We start from the raw sequence: 21,486 nt of genomic DNA on the forward strand, positions 1-21,486 counted from the left end.
TATCCTTGAATACAAGCAGAATATTCCATGGTCACATACAAACAGAAAAATTATTCGCATGGATCATATCATTATGCCATTTATAAGATGAACACTAATTCTTGGAAGGTTTTGAATCATGAAGAATTACAGTTTCCTAAATACCTAAGTCCATTCCCCGATGAAATCAATGCATGTGTAAATGATGTTTGATACTGACATGCCAACTTTAAGATCCTTGCATTTTGTTTTAGCCTTTAGCATACCATACATAATGTTGAGTATGTCTAATACCTTCAATAAACACACAATAATACGTGCACACAAGCAAAGTAGTATAATAAGTTCCATGAGAACTTACTTTCTAAACAACAAAATGAGGGAGTGGCACTTCCAATGGTCTTCACTCCAAGAGATTCTCTTTTCCTTTGCTAGAGCCTTCTCTAGCCACCTTATTGTTTTAAATAAACATATAAATATTATAAATACACGTATTCAACGTCATTGTAATAATATTTTAATGGCTCAATAACTTATTCAATATATGTAAATATGAAATGAAATGATATAATGTACAGATAAAAAAAACCCTTACCAAAATCGCAATTTTCTCTTAGTAGCTTGATACTCTCATATTAGAGCACAAACCCTAAATCATTGGGAAAATGGTTTAAATATATATAGTTTTTAGGATGAGTTTTGCAAAAAGAAATGAAAAGATTTGGTGAAGATTTGTAGAAAGATGAGCAGAAAAGAAGAGAAATGAGAAAATGGAAGTTTCTTCTCTGTTTTAGATATATGAAAGATGATGGCTTCCTATTTTTTGTTTTATCAATTTTAATAAATATCTAATGGTTAACAAGTCAAAATTTAAAAAGTTTGGCGAAAATTGATTTTTGATTACAAATGTTTTATGTAATGTCTTATAAATACTAGTATTTATCATAAATATGTCCCAATTATTTAAAATACCCTCATTAAAATTATTATTTTACTCTTCAACTCGATTAAACTCGAAATTTTAAAAATATTTTAATGTGATTTCGATAACTTTTCAACAATCTAAAATTAATTAGTTTCATAAAATTAAAATTTTTCACCCACTGAATCCATTTGTAGAGTCTAAAAGATTCACGTGTTTCAAATAATTATTCATAGTCATAATACAATAAGCAAAAATATTTGGTATTGTAGTTTTTAACTCTACAAATAAAATTAAGAGATTCGTAAATATAATATAAAGATATAATAAAATATTAAAAAGTTATATAAACTACTTTTTTAAAAAACAAAAAATGGAGAATACCAAATACCCAACCATAAATTAATATTTTCATAACGGTCCAACTGCCAAAATTTTCACTGCGGTGAAACCCACCGACCTTTGTAGTCTCATCTGAAATCTGCAAAATAATCGCTACGTGTCTATTTGCAATTGGTATGAAATATTATCTTGATAAATTTGTTTGACAAATCATCTTCTTTCAAGGAGTTTAGTTTTGCTGAATTGACCGCAGCAGATCCCCCACTCTTTCACTGCCTTCTTCCCTCGCCATTTCTTCTTTCTAGAGCCACAAACTCCCTTCGTTTTCCAATAAATAAACAACAACAACAAAATCCTCCCCCAAAAAAAAATAAAAAATAAAAAAAATCAGAGGATGGCTTTAACAACATCGCTGACAGCGTCGATGTCGGTGACGTCGCTGCGGGAGAGCAGAGTATTGAAGACGACGACGTATAGGAGAAAGCAGCGAGTAAAGCAGCAGCAGCAACCACAACGACGCGTGCAGGCTTTTTTTGGTAACTTTAGTCATTTCGGTGATGTTGTACGTAGAGACATGGATTTCTTGAAGACAGGAGTTCAAAGAGGAGTGGAGTGGGCGAACGAAACGTTTCGGATTCCTCAGGCTAAGAAAGCCGTTGACGACGTCGTTTGGCTTCGGAATCTCGAGGATCCTAACTTCTCTCCGCCTGCGCAACCACCGTTGTGGCCTCAACCTTATTATCCAGGTTTTCATTTCGTTTTTGGCTGAATTAGTAATCAATTAATTATTGAAACTGTTAGTTAAGGAGAAATGAAAATGAAGTGGGAAGTGAAGGAACATAGGAGAAAATTTTATTTTATTTTAGTTTTTGGCGAGCTAAGAAATTAATTGAATAGTTGAAAATGTTATTTAAGTTTCCATGCTGCTATTCCTTAGATTGAGATAAATGCAGAGAGAGAAGGAAAATGAAGAGAAACTTTTGTTATGCTTTCTCTTGTTTGGTTTTGAAAATGGAGAGAGAAATGAGCGAAGAGAGGATAAAATTTGATTTTGATTTTGATTTTTTATATTTGGTATAATTAGAAACCATACGGAGATAAAATTCAGTTAAAGTTTTTAGTTTTCATTTATCCTAATTTTAGTTATTGATAGTGGAATACGATTATTTTGATAGCACTGTCTGGTATGGATTTGATGATGGCTGATCTTAAAGCATTGGAAGCTTATGTCAGTTATTTCTACTACCAGTCAAAAAAATGGTCAAAGCCACTTCCAGAAGCTTATGATGCGGAAGAAGTAACTGATTATTTCAGTCACCGGCCCCATGTAGTGGCTTTTCGACTTCTCGAGGTAGTTAAAATGATTGATCAATCGTTTTATGAACTTCTATTAGGTTTCTACTTCTTCTATTTGTCCTTTACAGAAGTTGTTAAAAAGTAAATGGTAAAGGAAAAAAGTTAGTTTTGGTTAATCATGAACAAATGATTAAAATGTCTCGTTGATGTTTCAGATGATAAAAATAAAAGATTACAAAACGAGACCTTTATTCTTATATATATCATTCTTTACAATATTTAAAATCATTTAAAATCACGCATTTTATTTGCCACAGAAATCACAATTTTATTTATAGTTCTTTGAAAATATATTTATCTGTCTGTATCTTAAGATGTGCTTTACATTTTGCTCCTGGAAGTAAAAACAAGTAGAGCATTTGGAATCATAATATATTTTATTCTTTTATCTAGAATAATAATGTGTAAATGTGTATTACATTGTAACAATTTTCTTTTTTAATTACGTTTGTAGTTCTTTTTTGGATATTGCTTTTACCCCTTATCTAAAAAACAAGGCAACAATAACCAAATGAATTTATAACCAGAGGTGCTTATTAGTTGAAATGCACATGGAGCAGACAAGGCATGATCAGCAAACTTGTTGATAAGATAACATGTATAACTTTATAATTCCTAAATTCTGTTTTGAAGTCGAATCTACTTTCCAAGATTTTCCTTTCTGAGATGAGCTACGTTTATTATATTTTCTGTTCACTTCTATGAGCATCTCTTTGAACATTTAGTTACACCAAGTCTTTTGGGGCTCACGATTTTGTGTTCTGCAAGGTTTTCTCATCCTTTGCCTCTGCTGCAATTAGAATTCGAATGGCTGGGCTCAAAAAGTCCTTAAGACCTGGTTCATCTAAAGATATTGATGAGAACTTATCGCAGTACAACTTTGGGATGGTGTTAAAGGAAACAATGCTAAGCCTTGGTCCCACTTTTATCAAAGGTCAGAATGTGGTCTAGTTGAAGCTTGAGCACTTAATTTGCTGTTTGCATCCTCTCATAGTTGTTTTTCTTTGAGTTATATGCGGGGCATTTTATTTTTCTCCTGCAGTCACAAGCTTACCAATATGCTAGTTACATGCATTTGCTTGCTGATGCAGTTGGCCAGTCTCTTTCCACAAGACCAGATATTATTGGTCCTGAAATTTCCAAGGTCAGATTACAGAGAAGTTTCTTATCATATATTTCCTGTATCTTATGTGGGAACCTTTAAGCGACTAATTTTGTTTATGTGGTTGCTTCTAACTGTTAGATAATTCACTTTAGCAGGCATCAGTCTATTCATACGTATATACCATTAATTTCAACATTTTCTTGCTACATTGTCTACTAAATTTAATAAAAAAATTGATTAACTTTACATTGTTTTTTTTTTAAAATTGTTCATAATGAGATTCAAATGCTTTGCATTCTTTTCTTCATTTATTAGATCATTAATGATTATGTTTCAGCCTTCAGAGTTGTGGCTCTTAATTTATGCTTGAATGTGTATTAAACTATTACTGGGAGACATGATCTAAATATGAGGTTTCTCATATTCTCCTTGATTTTCTGCATTTTTAGTGAGCATGCCTTGATAATTTGGATTGAATTTATGATGGCAGGCTTTGTCTGAGCTACACGATCAAATACCTCCCTTTCCAAGACCTCTGGCTGTGAAAATTATTGAGGAGGAATTAGGTTCTCCTATTGGGTCATTCTTCAGCTACATCTCTGAGGAACCAGTAGCTGCAGCATCATTTGGTCAGGTGGGCTGTAAATATCACATATCTCATGATATCACTATCTTTTTTATTTCTTTTTCCTTGTATAACTCACTTCAGTGTTTTTATTGTGGTCTTTTAATTACCCTTTCAGGTCTACCGTGGGTGTACACTGGATGGTTCTGATGTTGCTGTGAAAGTGCAACGTCCTAATTTGCGCCATGTGGTAGTGCGAGATGTTTATATTTTACGTCTTGGGGTATGTATTGACATCTCTATCAGCATCTCCCTATGTGGTTGAGAATTCAATTTCTATTTAAACTTGGTAATTGATATTCTTTTTTCAGCTCGGGCTTTTGCAAAAGATTGCAAAGAGAAAAAGCGATCCTCGTCTATATGCTGATGAGCTTGGCAAAGGTTTAGTTGGGGAACTTGATTACACTTTGGAGGCTGCTAATGCTTCTCAGTTTCTGGTAATGATAATATTGGAACTTCCACAAAAAGTTGCATATTGTCACCATAATGAGCTTAGTTATTATAGTTGGCCAAAATTGTCTTCTGTCTGATATCATCAGCCTACTGAGACCTTGTATTGAAAATTGAGTTTAGAGTGAGGATGAATTCTCAGCCATAGGTTAACTTTGGTTGTGGCAGTCATGGATTTTGATTTCTATTATTTTTCCTTAATTCAAATATTTTATGTTTCTAAGTTCTTGTCTTGGAAAGATGCCCTTTCTTCAATTAACTTGATGTGCCTTTCACAGGATGCTCATTCTCACTTTTCGTTTATGCAAGTTCCAAAAGTATTTCAACATTTAACCAGGAAGAGAGTTTTGACAATGGAGTGGATGGTTGGTGAGAGTTCAACTGATTTACTCTCTATTACTACGAGCAGCTCCATCAAGCACGGGTCCAAATATTTAGAGAGGCAGAAAGTTGATGCAAAAAGGCGTCTTCTTGACCTAGTGAGTAGTGATTTACCATTAAACCCTGCATTTAGCATCTGATAGCTTGTATGAAATAGAGTTCTGCTCCTGACCAATCACTTTGTATTTGACTGTGGCCTGTGGCACATGTATAGTCACAATAAGTTTACATTTAGGTGGGTGATTTACTAGAGATCAACTGGAGTGATAACAAATTGTCATATGTCTCTTGTATACAAGTATAATATATATAAAGATTTTAGAGTAATCAACAAGGTGTTGGAATATTCATAAATTTGCAAATAATGTTGCTATATATATGGTGCAAACTGTAATATATATTTGGTTTGTTTACCAAGAAGTTCACACGATAAGAACATTAAACAGCAAGCACTTAACAAGTCCAAAAATTTGGATTGGCAGTTGAGAATGTGAGTAAGTAGTGGAGGTCAAAGGTTTGGTTTATGTTTTAAAATTTGAATTTCTTTAATCTGCTGATTGCAAAAGTTATCTGCTGTTTTGAATATATCAGCCACATTTTGGTGTTAAGTCAGTCCTTCTAAATACCTATTAGGCTAATTAGATTGGATTGCATATTTTGCCCTCAAAGTTTGTTTACCAAGAAGTTCACACGATAAGAACATTAAACAGCAAGCACTTAACAAGTCCAAAAATTTAGATTGGCAGTTGAGAATGTGAGTAAGTAGTGGAGGTCAAAGGTTTGGTTTATGTTTTAAAATTTGAATTTCTTTAATCTGCTGATTGCAAAAGTTATCTGCTGTTTTGAATATATCAGCCACATTTTGGTGTTAAGTCAGTCCTCCTAAATTCCTATTAGGCTAATTAGATTGGGATTGCATATTTTACCCTCAAAGTTGGTAACTCTTCAACTGATTTTCTCTTTTGGCAAAAAAAAAGGAAAAAGAAAAAAGGAAGCTCATTGTCTATAATACTTGTATATAGAATGTTATGCCAATATGACCTAGCCTAATTTTATTTGCAATTGGTTGAAATCTTTTGTGCTATAACTATTTTAGGTTAACAAAGGAGTGGAGGCATCACTTACTCAACTCCTTGAAACAGGCATGTTGCATGCTGATCCACATCCTGGAAACTTGCGTTACACGGCATCAGGACGGATAGGGTAAACTTGTGTTGCCTTCTTTGTGTTAGAACTTCTGGATTTGCTCTGCTAACTTATTATTTCTAATGAAGATTTCTGCGTCAGGTTTTTGGACTTTGGTTTGCTTTGTCGAATGGAAAAGAAACATCAATTTGCAATGCTAGCATCCATAGTGCACATAGTAAATGGTGATTGGTCATCCCTTCTTCAAGCTCTGACTGAAATGGATGTTGTAAGGCCAGGAACTAATATCCGACGTGTTACAATGGTATGACAATACTTCTTTAATGGCTCTATATACAGGCTAAAAATTTGTTCTTGAGCTCAGAGTTTTCTAAGAGACCTACAGTATTTTCTGCTTATTGTTAATGCAGCAAAGCCTAGTTTTTCTTGTTGCTTTTATCATGTGGTAACTGTTGAATTCCTGCCAATAATACTGACCCTGAATCTTGAAACTGGTTCAGGATCTGGAGGATGCCCTTGGGGAGGTAGAATTAAAAGACGGGATTCCTGATATCAAGTTCAGTAGGGTGAGAATCAATATTTCATAATTTCATAATTTCATAATTATGAAATACGAAAATTACCTATCATAATTTCATATCATTAATTCCTTTGCAAATGCTTATTATCAGGCTTTCCTTTTTGACTGTCCATGCTAGTGCTTTTACATGATTCCTCTCAATGGCCCAGCTAAATTAAAACAATATTTCTTCTTACTGCTTTATATTTTTAAGTGGTTGATTGTCATATTGACATTGTTGAAGGTTTTGGGCAAAATATGGTCTGTAGCTCTCAAATATCATTTCCGCATGCCTCCATACTACACGCTAGTCCTACGTTCTCTTGCGTCCTTGGAGGGTAAGTCATTGTGTTTCAGATGTCTTTGTTTTGAGTTGATTCTTTTGATTTATTTAGTGGTAAATTCATTGTTGGTTATTCTTTTTTATTCACCTGGGTTGTAAATTGTAATCTCATGTCTCAACATCATGTTTTGCATGAAGACCACTAAAAGTGGTTAAAGAATGGAAAGTTAAAAGTTTGGAAAGAAGCAATGTTTTATGAAGGATTCAGAAGTGCAGTGCATAATTTTGATAATTCTTCAACTTCTATGTGACAAAAAGAATACTGTTACCGTAGTACTTAATCATTACTAATTGAACCTCTGGCAGAGGAACCAAGCCTAAGTGTTTGCAATGATTTAAATAACTGATACGGCTTGACTCAAATTTAGTTGGCCGAAGTTTTTGGTGTTCTCTTGTTCAAGATCTTTGTGAGAAAAGAGTTCATAGAATATGCTCGGGAGAAGAACTAAAATACCAATCATGGGAGTGATGCCAACAGATTTTCAGTTGTCAAGTGGAGTAGGTGTATATGTATGTGGGTTTTCTGTCACACATATGATACGACTCTGCATTTTCTTTCATGTATCTCTTCTGACAGTATATCCTATGCATTTTTCTTTCATTGCATATGTTTCTTTAATTGTTTTTCATATCTGATAATCTGTAGTTCATTATTTCTGGTTCTTCTATACCAAGTTTACACATAATCATCTCAACTGGCTTTAATTCACCAAGCATTTTCCTGATATTCCTTCAGGTTTGGCTGTAGCTGCAGATCCAAGTTTTAAGACATTTGAGGCAGCTTATCCTTTTGTTGTCCGCAAACTTCTAACTGAAAATTCAGCTGAAACAAGGAAAATTTTACATTCGGTGGTGGTTTAACCCTGTAGTTTATCTATGAATATCGTGCATCATTATGAAAGTCTCTATCAGTGGACCTTTTTTCTTTGTAGCTCTGTCAATTGGCCTGAACTGTTAATAATAGTTTTGGTACCAAGTATTTTCCTGCTACTAATATAAATTTATTTTAGATTTTGCAATGTTCGTTTTCTAAATTAGGTAATGATGTTGAGGAAAAGTAGCTTAAGCTTTCTTGAGTTTATTGCTGTTATGTGTTTGAACTGTAGTCGGATGTGCTTCTGCTTGCACTGTTATCATCTAAAATTTATATTTCCAGAAGGTGAAACTATAGTTAGTTCCTAATTTCCAGCACTGTAAAATGCTTCATTTGGTTCTTAGGACCTCTCTGTAGTGGTCACTGCTATATGGGGTACTGAACTATGTTTTCTGTTAGTAACACTAGGTATCATTGGGAGATTCCTGAGTTGATTTTGGGTTCCTTGTCTAATCTATTTGATGTTTTCCCCATACAGGTGGTTTTGAACAGAAAGAAGGAATTTCGGTGGGAGAGGCTGGCACTTTTCATGAGAGTCGGTGCAACTGGGTACGTTCAACTCTCATGGTTTAACCCTTTCTCTTCACATTGTCAATGATCATGTGCCCATATTTTGGAGGATTCTTTCCATAACTGGATCCTTCCAATTTCTGTTACTACATCAATCAAATTTAATTACATAGAAGGGGAAGGAAAAATCATTCATCAAGAATTTAATTGCTTTTACGTCAAAGTCCTGCATGTTCACAGATACTTTCCATGGCATTTCTGTTTGTACTTATAATTATACCAATAGGGGAAAAAAGAGAGGAAGAGTTGTAGATTCCAGAATCTTCTATCTGAATAGACAGCCATGGTGAAATGAACTCAATCCATTTAATGAACATAAAATGTGTACAGTAGAGTTTCAAGAAATGTAAGTAGTTCTCAAGGAATTTTGTGTCTAGCAGTAAAATGTAGAAGAGGCTTATCCTTCTATGATTTAAGGAAATGTATGCATTTGGAGCAAGCATTGCTATCGAGATATATATAAGATGGTCATTTGCTCTTTATCATGTGCTCTCAGGACAGGCACTCTAATGGTTTCTTTTTTTGGGTGTGTGTGTGATAGCATTTATCTGTTTCAAATTTAGGCTCTAAATATGGAAATTTTCTGCAGAAGGAGTTTGCAGTTGGTGGAAGCTTCAAGTGGTGAAACTTCCCTAGATAATTTACCTAGTAGGACTGATGGTGTGTTTGACGTTGCATATTTGTTGCTAAGGCTTTTACCATCTAAAGACGGTGTGGTACTAAGAAGACTTATAATGACTGCGGTGAGTGCCATTCAGCTTGATTCCTTTTCTATATCCACCTTTCCTCCTGAACATAACTATGGCGTGATATTAGACGACATATAATGATTTACAGGATGGTTGATGGCAACCAAGAATACCAAGGGGCTTTATGATATTGTTAATATGTTGTCTTACCATGTAATTTTGACGTGGAAGCTAGAAATTTTTTTGTTCATTTTGTATTTTAAACTTGTATGTTGGATAAGCAGGATGGAGCTTCATTAGTACGAGCTGCAGTTTCCAAAGAAGCAAAGGCCTTCCGATTCCAACTGTGCAAAATCATTGCTGATATCCTATACCAACGGATGGTCAAAGCTCTTGGGCAACTCGTGCCAGTTAGTCAGTATAGTTACAAGTTACGGCTGGCCGGTGGGCAGCAGAATACAGAGCTACACCCATCTGCGAGATTATCCGCAAGTTCAACCGTCTATGACTACCAGTCCCTTTTAAGCGACCGACGACTGAAGCTAATCTTATCCAAGATCCTCAATTCCGCCAGAAAGGAACCAGCATTGATGTTACGGTTTTACTGGGTTTCATTTGTCACATTCATCGCTGCTTCAGCCCTGGCTTTTCATCGGCTTTTAATCTCTTTGTCAGCAGCGTACATTGGCCCAGCATCATTCATTCCCAAAAGATTTGCAATCAGTGCATGAAACTTTAGTAGAACCCTGCAGTGAGCCTATTCTTTTTCCATAAAAAATTTTCTTCAAGCAGCCATGGCCCATGGGTATATGTTTGGGAGACGGTAGCTATATGGTATTTCTGGGATGAGTTTGTCTTCTTTAGTGATATATGTATATAAAATATCACTGTTTAAAAGCTTTGAAAGACATCAAATGGGGAGAATTTAACGCCTTGAGGCCAGTGCTCCTGCAGCGATGTAAACCATATCATGCAATATGAAGGCAGCAGGCAGTCTACGTGACTGTGGATACCTCAAAGCTGACAGGGAACATTTTTGTGTATAGAATTGTACGTCTAATACCTAAATGTAAGTACTCAATAACTTTAAGTTTCACCATTCAATTCAATTCATATATATTATTTTACTGTAATTGATAATCTTACCATAGCTCCATTGTACTCGTGAAATTATATATTTTTAAAAACACCGATGTTCGCCATCTCTATATATGGTTTATATCCTGTTCAGTTATCTAGTATATTAACACAAGAAAAAGTTTATTTATTATTTATGTAAGAAATAACATAAAAAGTAATTGGCAATTTATAACTTATATTAGAAAGATGAGTAAAATTTTAGTAAAAAGTAGGGACTTTTGTTAAAACTTGTTAAAAAATTGTTCCTACCGATCATAACATTAGTTGCAAGTTTTACTGAATATGCTTTATTATAATTATCCAAATTCTTAACACAAATTAAAAGATTTAAAAAAATGTAAGCATGGTGATATACTCCTTTAATGGCATCTTCGATTATCATTATCCCGTGTGAAGCTTCAATTTAGGTTTTTCCAAGAGAGAATAAGTTGGTATATTCTTGCTAAAGAGAGAGTTTAAATAAAAATATTAGAAAATGTTTACGGATCCTTAACCTCAGCAATTACAAATTGATTAACTATTTACAATATTTTATCTTTTCTGTAGGTTAAGATACAAATAAAAATCCTCTAATAAGTAAGTATTTGAAGAAATAAGTGGTCACAAATACAATGATGTTGAATTCAACCCCATGTCTATGTAAAAGCAAAAGAATTTTCTCACTAATTTGCTTAAGCAATGGTCAAATAGTAATGTTGTAGAATCAGTGGCCATAAAATTTTGGAGTGACTCCCAACCTACTGAACTCTATCACTGATCTGTTGTAATACAATAATTATAAGTTACTCCCACCACCAATGTTAATGGTGTGGATTCTTTTCTTTCACTAACCTTTTTTCTTCTTCCATTTTTTCCTACTAATATTTAACTTCTTAATGATCTTCATGTCCATTAAAAGAATATAAATCATTTTGTTATCTAACATAAATTTCCTATTTATTTTTCTTAATTATATAATTTTGTAAAACTTTGTTATTATCTTTTGCCCTAATACACATGTTTTAGTTCATAACTAAAATTCATTTATTTAAAGTTAAACTATCAAAATAGTCACTTTTATTTACTTCCTATTATATTTTAGCTACTTACGTTTCCGTATTATAACATTTTAATCATTAAACCATTAATTGCGCTAAGCGTGTGTAATGAAGTTTACATAATACGTTAAATTATCATTTCAAATAAATATATTTGGTTAAATTATACAATGAATCCCCATATTTTTTCATTTTGAGCAATTTAATTTTTCTTTCATGTTCTTTTTATTTTCTTTATTTTTCATCCTCTTCATTTCTCCCTTTGTTTTCTTCATTTCTCCATCTCTTTTAACATAGTTCTTTTATGTTTTCCATTTGTTAAAATTAGTCCTATATTTTATTTTTTTGAACCATTTAATTTTTCTTTTTATTTCTTTATTTTCTTTTTCTTCTTCCCTTTAGTTTTAACAAATGAAAAACATAAAAAACTACATTAAAAGAGATGGAGAAGGGATGAAAATAAAGGAAGAAGCAAAAGAGAACAAAAAAAAAGTTAAAAAACACAAAAAAATTAAATTGCTCAAAACAAAAAAATATGAGGACTAATTGTATAATTTAACTTAGAATTTTTGTTTGAAATAATGATTTAACGTGTCACGTCAGCTTACTGTTACACCGTTAATGGCAATTAATGTTCAGTGACTAAAATGTTACGACATGTTAATGTAAGTGACTAAAACATAACATTTCAAACATAAATAACTAAAATGTAACTTGAGGTAAACAAAAGTGATTATTTTAATAGTTTACCCTTTATTTAAAAAATTGGTGTATTGATCAATTAAATCTTAGATTAATTGGCATCGACATTATTGTCAATAGATGAATACGTGGATTCGAATAGGTTAAACATTCTCTTTTTATTTAAAGGTTGAATAAAATTATAAAAAGTTCTAGCATTATATAAAAGAAAATAGATATGATCATAAAAAAAAGTGTTTGATATAAATTTATATTAAAATTTAAGCTGTTCGCCGTAAGCATAACGGCGTTATCTCACTCCGATCAACAACATTAAGAAAGCCCAAAAATCAAATCAAAGGAAAATAAAATAAAGGTCTCCTCCTTTTATAGATCACTCCGTTCTTCACTGGAAAAACATAATCAAACTGCTACAAAATAATTCTCCACCATGAGCTCTCCGGTAATTTGATCTTTGTTTCTCCAAATTTCAATTCTACATTAACGAAATGAAACATATCCAAAATGAATTCATTTGCTTTTTTCTTTACAATTTTTTTTTTAAATTTGAATTTATAGGGAAGTGGAATGTTAGGTGGATTTACAAAGTTATGTAAGGGATTGGCTGTGATATTAATCGGTGGCCACGTTGTGGTTCAGCTTCTTCCTACTGCTGTTACTTACCTTGCTCTTATTCCCGCCAGGTTCTCTTTTTTATATATTTTTTTTCTCATCAGTTTTATGTCAATTTGATTCTATTTGGCGTTAGAATTTTCGGGTCATGATTTAATATTTGTATCGGTTGCTCTTTACGGCTCGGTTCTAGTTTTAATCAAAAAGTTGATGTTTTGACGAGCTCGTTGGACTGCTTCAAGATTTTGTTATTTGGATGTTTAGATCTGCGTTTGTGAATAGTGTTATCCTTTTCTTGAAATTGGCATGTTGCCTTTTGATGGTTTTTTTTCCGTCCTAGTTAAGTGAAATGCATATGCTTTGTACAAATGTTCAAAGGAGCTGACTTGCTACTTTTTTCATTTGAATGCTTAGATCTGGATTTAGGAACTTGAAATAAACTAGTAGTAATCCTTATGTAATGATTTTAGCTTTCTTTTTGAACTTTCTTACTCTTTTCCGGTGAGCAGTTGCTAGTTAAGCAGAATACTTATTGCCTTTTTGCATATTTGAAAAGAATTAAATAAGATTTTGATGTCCTGAAGCATAGATCTGGATTTTGGTGCTTTACACAACCTTTAGACACCATTTCTTTTAGCATCTCCATCTGCATAGCTGCTTACTGTGTGATCGGCTTATGTATTTATTTAATGTTTTATTTACCCTTGGCTGAAGGGATCGGTTATCAGGATTTGTTATAAGATTTTAGATAAACCAGCACCCTACCTGTTATTTGTTCTGGATTAAAGCTAGCAATGGTTTTGGCTGAATTGGGAAGATTAATATCAGATCCTGTCAAAAGAATGAGTTTTGCACTTTGAGGTGGAAGATCTGGTTGTAGTGCATCCCATTTGATGTTAGTAAATATTGAAACAAGAGCAACATGTTATAAATGGCCTGCTCAGACATTACAATGAATTGCATGCTAGTTGCCATTATGATATGATTTCTTAGCCACTAGATAAGCATGTTCCATGCCAACAATCTCTTGGCCTATTGGCAAGATTATTATGTTGTTTGGTATGGGAGATTGGAATCAGTCCCTAGCAACCCCACCAACTACCCCCAATTATAAAAAAAAGAAAAAGAAAGAAGATAAAGCATGCTCCTGTATATTGTTGATTAATATATGTTGGAATATTCGTTTTCCTTGAGATGCAATAGAGTAATGCTTTGGATTGCAAGTTTTATTCCAAGGACTTAAACATTTTTTGTCCCGCCTGAAACTTTTTTTGCAGGACTATTCCTTTTGGTTGGAACCTTATAACTGCTGGTTACATTGAACAATCAGTGCATGGGGTATTAACATTTATTTACTCTTTGTTTTACCTAATATTCTTTTTTTTCTTATTAGTCGTTGTAATGGTTACTGATTTCTGCAGGTGGTTGTTAGCACCCTTGGTCTTCTTTTCATGGGGAAGTTGCTTGAGCCTATATGGGGTTCTAAGGAGTTCTTGAAGTTCATCTTCATAGTTAACTTTCTGACGTCTGTTTGTGTTTTCATTACCGCTATTGCTTTATACTACCTAACAATGCAGGAAAAGTACCTGTGAGTACTTTGATCTTCCCATGTCTTTAGAGAATTTAATTCTGTTTATTTCTTCTTCTTCTGCCCCTCCCTCTTCTGCTTGTTCTTTTTTTCCACTAGTCTTTTCAGTCAAATGTTTGAGAAACAAAAGAGTGTGAATTTATAAAATTGAAGTACCCTTTCTCATGTTCTTCTCTGACTGAATAGTAGAAATGTTGACTTATTATGCAAAATTTGATCTAATATATTTGCTATTCATGTTGATAATTCTTAGTTACATGCCTCTTTCTGGCTTCCATGGGGTGCTGGCAGGCTTCTTGGTTGGCATCAAGCAAATAGTACCTGACCAAGAGCTATATCTCCTAAAAATCAAAGTAAAGGTAAAGATTTATGTTGCGAGGTCATTTAAGTCTATTTGGCATAAAACTCTTTCTAGCTGGGAATTCCCCCTTCACACCTTTTATGATGCTTCCTATGCCATGCAGTGGTTGCCATCACTTATGCTATTGCTTTCAATTGCCATAAGTTTCTTCACCCCAGAGTCCGCAACATATCTTCCAACTTTGATATTTGGGACATATATTGGCTGGATTTACCTCAGGTACCTGCAGAGAAAACCAGAATCAAAGCTTAGGGGAGATCCAAGTGAAGATTTTGCATTCTCCACATTCTTCCCTGAATTTCTCAGGTATTGTTCAGTTTCCTTTTAGCCTATGAAATGACCAGTTCATTTCTCTCTCCCCCCCCCCCCTTTTTTTTTTCTCTCTCAAGTATTTCTCCGTGATTTACAGGCCAATCATTGATCCCATTGCATCAATATTTCACCGGATGCTTTGTGGGAAATCTGAAGTTTCATCAAATCCTCAGGGTTATACATTGGGAGGTGCACCATTACTTGGTTCTGACCCCATTGAGGCATCTAGGAGACGGTACCTTTTTCACTCTTTTAATATGTAGAGAAAATGGTTTTCATAAATGTATTCATCATAGGATGGGGAAGGCTGTCAATGCCAAATTTGTAGAATAAACTTGGCCAGTTGGCCTTGTCCTTGAAGTTGGATAATTTAGGAATAAGAATTATGGGGAAGAAAATTGCTGGTTACATGCTAAACTTGCCTTAGCTTTGCAACAAATCTAAAGACCGAATACTTGAACCTCACGCAGGTTGCATAATTTGATGTATTCTCTATCACTATTGGGAAAAAAGGAAGTGTTTTGTATTTTCTAGAGAGCTTACCCGGCACACATTGCATAAGATGTCTATAGTTGCTAATAATTTGCTTTTATTGTGAACTAAACAATATGTCACCTTGCAGAGAAAGAGGGGCTAGAGCGCTGGAGGAGAGATTGGCAGCTGAGAAATTGGCTGCCGGACGTGATTCAGAAGAGCCACACATAGAGGGAAATGATCATGTTTGATTGCTAAGAAAGTCAATCGTCATTGACACCCATCAAGGCTTATGCACAATCATCCATATGTGCTGTTGCCGCATATATATGATTAGAAATGAAAAGATTCCAGAGCATGTTGTTACCCTTACAGTATAACATAGGCGAAATTCATTCTTTTTTTTCTTTTTTTTCTTTTTTTCACTTTCTTTTGTTCCTATTTGTTGATTGCTTGTACAACTGCACTTTGTCCTCATTGTGAACCTTCTTTTTCAATGTAGAATTTCTCTTTTTTTCTTCTTATTATGGTCGGAATAATACATACCCTAAATAAAACATGTGACAGTCATTTATGAAGTATCTTAAATATTCCATCTAAGATTTTTTTTTATTTTTAAAAAAAGGTTAAAGTATTATTTAAACAGATTGGAAACTGTAAAAGAAAAGCAAATACAAAATGCTATAAAGAATAAAATGAACTTAGTATATTGAACTAACAAATTTTGAAAAAAGTTCTTCGTCTATATACATGAACAAAGGAAGAGTTCAATTCTCTCTTCTTTTGTTTCCTTGTTTCCCAAGTTTTTAAGTTTCCCTGTATGCTGGCTTCAGTTCAAATGCATGTAACATGTACAAAAAAAATGGCAGAAGTTAGGAGCATTGTCCCTTTCATCCGAGCTGATCTTCATTGGATGATTAATTTTTTGCGAATGAGAAATCAGATGGAATGATGTCAATCTCGTGTTGTGTTCGAATTGTTTGAGGTGTCTCAGCATCCATTTGTGAAGAGCCAGACTCTTGAACTGTCCTATCTACATCCCTCATTTCTATCTGTGTTCTATCATGAATAGGGTCATTGATTTCGTGACTCTGTAGTGGAGAATGGAACAACCCTGGATCCCAGTGATCAACCGAATGTCCTGAAGATATACCATAGGTTTCGGATCTTTGAGGATGTTTATGCAGAATATGAACCGGTGACATCCCATGAGTCGGAGTTGCCGGCCTGCTCGAAAATGGTGTCGTATTCTCGGAATGTAGCAGCCTGCTTTGTTTAGTGTGTTTCTTTGCTGTATGATGCCAGTTTTTGAGTGCAGCTGCAACTCTATCATTAAAGATAGTTGGTCTCATATTAGTTCCCATCTGTAAACAAAACAAAACAGACAAATTTAGTATCATTTTTCACTGTTATAAACTCGACTTCGAGCTAGATTTTGATTCTTTTTGGATCAAATATTGGTTTTGCATCATGGTCTTAACTAGTTCCAGGCTTATCATAGATCAGAATATGAGAACTGCAGAAGATTTTAAAAGTTTCTATTATTTATATCTTACCTGAGTCACCAAAGCATAGAGTGGAAGAGTCACATAACTGCAAAGGAACTGTATGATAACCCTGAAAAAGTTGCAAATTTTGCATTTTATGAGAAAAGTTTTCACTTTGTTAAATCAAAATGTTGGCCTAAGAAGTTGCATGAACTCACCCCATTGAGACTCTAATGATGACATCTTCAATATGTTCATGGTAGCAAGATCTTATCGTAAATTCATACTGAAATTTGATGAAAAAAGGACTTATTAGATAAGGTGATCAAACAATTGCATATGAAACACGCAACAGAAAGGAAAGAACTACAAGGAATAGGATTGTTTACCATGCTCCACACGAAAAAGGCCAGTTGAAATGCATTCTGGATATGAAATCAAGGATCAATGTACAAGCATTAGCACAAGCGATGACAATGATGATTGGTTTAATGTTGGTAGATTAAAGGAAAATTACCGTAAAAAGAACGACGTGAATGAGAAAAAGAAGGAAGCTTGGGCGTCCAAACCAGAAGAGGTCATCGCCTGGTTGAACCACGGGTGCACCCTTGACTACATCCCCTCTATCTTGAATCCTCAACCCCATTTTGGTTATGATCACTTGTAGCTTGGCTCCAACCATTAGGATTATCTGCAAAGACGAGGATTTAAGATTAATTTGCTCATAATCCCAAACCAGAAATACATGTATAAATGAATCTAACATGCTATTGTACTTACAATTAAGGGAATAAAAGGTAGCCATAAATATGAATACCATCCTGTTGATGAAGAGCAAATTGATCATTAATCATTAGTAAGCTCAAAAAAAATCCATCACTATGTTCATATGACGACACTATTGAACTCAATTCTTTATGAATATGATGAGATACTTACCATGTGTATACGCAAGCAAGAACAAGACAGCAATGAACCAGATGATTGGACTGCAAACACAATCATTAACTTAGCATCGTAAAATTTTAACTAATAAAATTGAAGAACTCTTGGTTAGCTTGAGACTACCAACCTGATCCCTACAACAACTTTAAAATCATCCTCTAATGATCTCTTGATGTATTTCTGGAAATCGAATTTTGTTTCGTTTCCAGGTGCCAAATGTGCCTGAAAGCATTGCAGATTGAAGTTTCAATAAGAAACAAGAAAATAGGAAAAATAAAATAGCATAAAACTCCATAGGAATCCATGGCTTAGCTTACCATGATAAATCCATGCCTCAATGTCAGGTAATCAACCTTTGTGACTGACCCAAAGAATTGTCTAAAGAAACAGACCTATAAATAAAGAATCAAATCAGAATTCATAACCATAAAATGTCACCTAAAGAAAAAGAATCCCGTGCTATAAATTCAATGGTTGCTGGACTTCTTTTACAGAAGGGACTCGGATTTTTCATTTTTCTTGAACTGCTCAAGTTTTTTCGTAGAAGTCGGGCCCTCCAAATATATGAAAAAAAAGTTCAAATGTTCATCTGATTGTACTTACAATCCAAAGAGTTAAGGTAGAACGGCTCCAAAAGCTCAGATGCCTGCGCCCAAATGAAGTGTCCCTTGCAAATCTGAACCTCTCTGGGTCTTCATTAAATAAAGTAAATGAAGAAACATATGGTCAACGCATATCTAGCTAAACATAAGCACGAAGATGCGATCTTCCACATACAAACATACATACCATTGTAGAATTGGTATTCAATTGTCTTTGTCTCATTTTCCCAGGCCTTCCATTTCCTCATCTGCAGTTCAAAGCCATTATTAAAGAAGGGGAAAACAGGCAGAATAAAGAGAGAAAAAAAATCAGTGAAAGTAATTTTTTTTCCCTTCATTTAGTTACCTTAGTTCTTCCCAAAGCATAGATTATGATACAGTAAAGAATGTGACAAACTGCCAACACAAAGATGAATATATGGAGCTGATGGATACCATAAGCTGAAACAAATGCAACTTTACCCTGAAATAATATATATACTTCTCAGTCTAAATGAACAGTTTATATGAATAAACTATGAAATATGCATAGATTAAAGCTAAACAATCTTGCCTGTTCTGCACATTTGTCAGATTTGGATGCAAGACTGCGTCTAGGAATATAAAAACTATCATCGTCAGAGAATTCAACAAGCTTTCTACCAGAGGATTTTTCAGAATATTTTTCAGCCTCAGTTTTCGTATTGCATGGATGCCAAGTGTTTGCTACATGTGCTGGAATGCAAATTTCAGATATGGGACCTTGAAAGACTGTTAGAAGCAATGATATGAATCCCATAAGCATGAGCTCTACACAAAAAGAAAAAGAAACACTGTTAGTTTTTTTAATTAAGATTAAAGAAACGGAAATAGTGTTAAATTACCTGCTTTAATCTTCTCAAGTGCTTCATAAAGAGATGTCTTGTGCCTTTTCTTGAACCACTGTGTGAAGGGTGAAACAATGCAATGTTATATAATCAAACATACAACTATGTCAAGGGAGTAATGTCTGAAAATCAAAATGTATATAAGAAAAAAAGAAAGAAAGAACAAACCTTGCCTACAATGTGAATGGCATGTTCAATGAAGATTGAAATAACAACCAAAACAAAACACACCACAGCAACAGCCCATGTTGGTGTCTCCTCTAATGAACGTGCTTTATAATCATTCGCCATTGATATTATAAAAGCTTGCAATGCTTTTGCAACTATATATTTACACGTACGTATCAACAACAAAAGGAGAAAAAGAGAAAAGCTCTTCTTCTGGAATTGCTTTTATTGTTATTTGTTTAAAGCTTTGATCCAAAAAGAAAGTGATTTAAGTAATAAAGAAGGCAAAAGAAGGTGTATTGAGAGAAAGTTGTAAGAAGAAGTGATGTAAAGGTGTTATTTATATAATAGCTTTGAGTTTCAGAGAATTATTACAAAGAGAGATGACTTTTTCAAAGAGAGGGGCCTCGTTGACTTATGAGATTCCCACCGTTTAGCCATGGCTTGTTGACCGATAACTAGCTGCAATGGAGACGAAACCAGATAAATTAATTGAAGAATTGAAATACAATTTTATTATTATACTAATATATAATTTTATAAAAATTTAAAAGATTAAATAATAAAATTTCCATTCTTAGAAGAAGAAAAATTGTAAATGAGGTTCCAATTCATTAAATAGGAGGATAAACGCGCTTCAGTATGCTTAAACTCATTTCCTCTTGCACGAACAACAATCTTAATGCCAACCGAGTTAAGACTCAAACGACTATAATTTTCTAAAACAATGGAAAGATTTGACTAAGGTTAATATTTATTTATTTATTTTGATGAAATATTAATTCAAACCATAATACATTTTTTTGAAAAAAATAATCTCATTATAAATTTTGATCATATCAGTTCTTTTTGACAAAATGTTTAGAACTAACTATAGTCCTTGCTCAACCCATAAATAGGAGGATAATGCACTTCAAAGCACTCAAACCCATGTTTTCCTATATTAGCAATAATAACCTGCTAATCGAGCTAACACTTAATTGACCAAACCATGATATAGTTACTTTTAAACAATTTTTTTTAAATCGGCTTAATAATGTTTACAAATACTAGTTAATTTTTTTAGTTATCATTTTAAAAGACATAATGTCAAATTTAGTTATCGATATTTACATCTTTTGTTAATTTGGCTCTTGTTCTTTTTTTAAGCTAAATTTGACCCTTGACCTTTAGAAAAAAATTAATTTGGTCATCAACCTTTTAAAAGAGTTAAATTGTTTTTTAACAAAAATCTTGATTAAAACGTTGAATTTTTAAACATGATAGCTTGAATGACAATCCACATTTACTTAATGCTAATTTTTTGGAATTTTATGAAATTTTATAATTTTTGAATTTTAAATAATTTTATTTTTATATTTTCAGAATTATTTATTGATATAACATACAAAGCAAATAGTGTCATTTCAAATTATTAAAGTACTTGTGGATTGTCATGTAGGCTGCCACACAAACATCATCAAAAAATTATTGTTTTAATCAACATTTTCATTAAAAAAAAACTATTTGACTCTTTTCTGAAAAGTTGAGGGTCGAATTTAACTCAAAAAAGTTAAGGGATAAATTAATAAAAGATGTAAACATTGTGGGTAAAATTCAAAATAAAAGTTTTGACATGGTTTTTTGGTAATAAGGTTTGACATTTTAAGTCAAAGACATTAGCGCGTGAGGTGTGGCAAAAACGACAAACCTCCCACTGGTTTTTTTTTCCTTTTTTTTTGTTCATGATAAAATAAATAAAAATAAAAATGCATTATCTACTAAGGCTTTGACCACAACCAATGAATTTTCTTGCACAATAATTTGAAACAATTTATTGGTGAAGTGTATATATATTATATATTAATTTTA

At 33.4% G+C, this 21,486-nt stretch overlaps 3 protein-coding genes across 3 annotated transcripts; 2 read left to right on the forward strand and 1 right to left on the reverse strand.

Annotated features, from left to right (window-relative positions):
• Positions 1–1,602: 1,602 nt before the first annotated feature.
• LOC105777074 (uncharacterized) lies at positions 1,603–10,474 on the forward strand. Its single transcript, XM_012600131.2, has 16 exons — positions 1,603–1,989; positions 2,419–2,594; positions 3,368–3,533; positions 3,691–3,743; positions 4,195–4,338; positions 4,448–4,552; positions 4,641–4,766; positions 5,058–5,258; positions 6,257–6,363; positions 6,448–6,610; positions 6,807–6,872; positions 7,110–7,203; positions 7,945–8,057; positions 8,561–8,631; positions 9,242–9,395; positions 9,626–10,474. The coding sequence occupies exons 1-16, from the start codon at positions 1,638–1,640 to the stop codon at positions 10,070–10,072; spliced, it is 2,538 nt and encodes an 845-aa protein (XP_012455585.1). The 5' UTR covers positions 1,603–1,637; the 3' UTR covers positions 10,073–10,474.
• A 2,020-nt stretch (positions 10,475–12,494) lies between these two features.
• LOC105777500 (rhomboid-like protein 19) lies at positions 12,495–16,091 on the forward strand. The gene is made up of 8 exons (XM_012600812.2): positions 12,495–12,662; positions 12,779–12,903; positions 14,110–14,170; positions 14,254–14,420; positions 14,674–14,779; positions 14,885–15,087; positions 15,191–15,328; positions 15,716–16,091. The coding sequence occupies exons 1-8, from the start codon at positions 12,651–12,653 to the stop codon at positions 15,816–15,818; spliced, it is 915 nt and encodes a 304-aa protein (XP_012456266.1). The 5' UTR covers positions 12,495–12,650; the 3' UTR covers positions 15,819–16,091.
• A 160-nt stretch (positions 16,092–16,251) lies between these two features.
• Positions 16,252–19,949, reverse strand: LOC105777498 (MLO-like protein 12). Its single transcript, XM_012600808.2, has 15 exons — positions 19,636–19,949; positions 19,465–19,522; positions 19,155–19,390; positions 18,948–19,064; positions 18,789–18,849; positions 18,603–18,691; positions 18,317–18,391; positions 18,127–18,221; positions 17,994–18,043; positions 17,835–17,875; positions 17,572–17,745; positions 17,444–17,479; positions 17,273–17,340; positions 17,124–17,184; positions 16,252–16,931 (listed from the first exon to the last, which is right to left on the reverse strand). The coding sequence occupies exons 1-15, from the start codon at positions 19,756–19,758 to the stop codon at positions 16,485–16,487; spliced, it is 1,731 nt and encodes a 576-aa protein (XP_012456262.1). The 5' UTR covers positions 19,759–19,949; the 3' UTR covers positions 16,252–16,484.
• Positions 19,950–21,486: the final 1,537 nt, after the last annotated feature.

The sequence above is a fragment of the Gossypium raimondii genome, chromosome 10 (assembly GCF_025698545.1).
Source record: "Gossypium raimondii isolate GPD5lz chromosome 10, ASM2569854v1, whole genome shotgun sequence".
Taxonomy (NCBI): domain Eukaryota; kingdom Viridiplantae; phylum Streptophyta; class Magnoliopsida; order Malvales; family Malvaceae; genus Gossypium; species Gossypium raimondii.

Excerpts from the sequence above, each read along its gene's own strand:
- LOC105777074 (XM_012600131.2), top strand. The coding sequence starts at position 1,638 with ATGGCTTTAACAACATCGCTGACAGCGTCGATGTCGGTGACGTCGCTG. Across the intron at positions 1,990-2,418 it reads GCCTCAACCTTATTATCCAG|CACTGTCTGGTATGGATTTG; the intron begins GTTTTCATTTCG and ends TTATTTTGATAG. Across the intron at positions 8,632-9,241 it reads ATGAGAGTCGGTGCAACTGG|AAGGAGTTTGCAGTTGGTGG; the intron begins GTACGTTCAACT and ends AATTTTCTGCAG.
- LOC105777500 (XM_012600812.2), top strand. Across the intron at positions 12,904-14,109 it reads CTTGCTCTTATTCCCGCCAG|GACTATTCCTTTTGGTTGGA; the intron begins GTTCTCTTTTTT and ends CTTTTTTTGCAG. Across the intron at positions 14,421-14,673 it reads ACAATGCAGGAAAAGTACCT|TTACATGCCTCTTTCTGGCT; the intron begins GTGAGTACTTTG and ends GATAATTCTTAG.
- LOC105777498 (XM_012600808.2), bottom strand. The coding sequence starts at position 19,758 with ATGGCGAATGATTATAAAGCACGTTCATTAGAGGAGACACCAACATGG. Across the intron at positions 18,222-18,316 it reads TGAGGCATGGATTTATCATG|GCACATTTGGCACCTGGAAA; the intron begins GTAAGCTAAGCC and ends CAATGCTTTCAG. Across the intron at positions 17,876-17,993 it reads CTTGCTTGCGTATACACATG|GATGGTATTCATATTTATGG; the intron begins GTAAGTATCTCA and ends CTTCATCAACAG.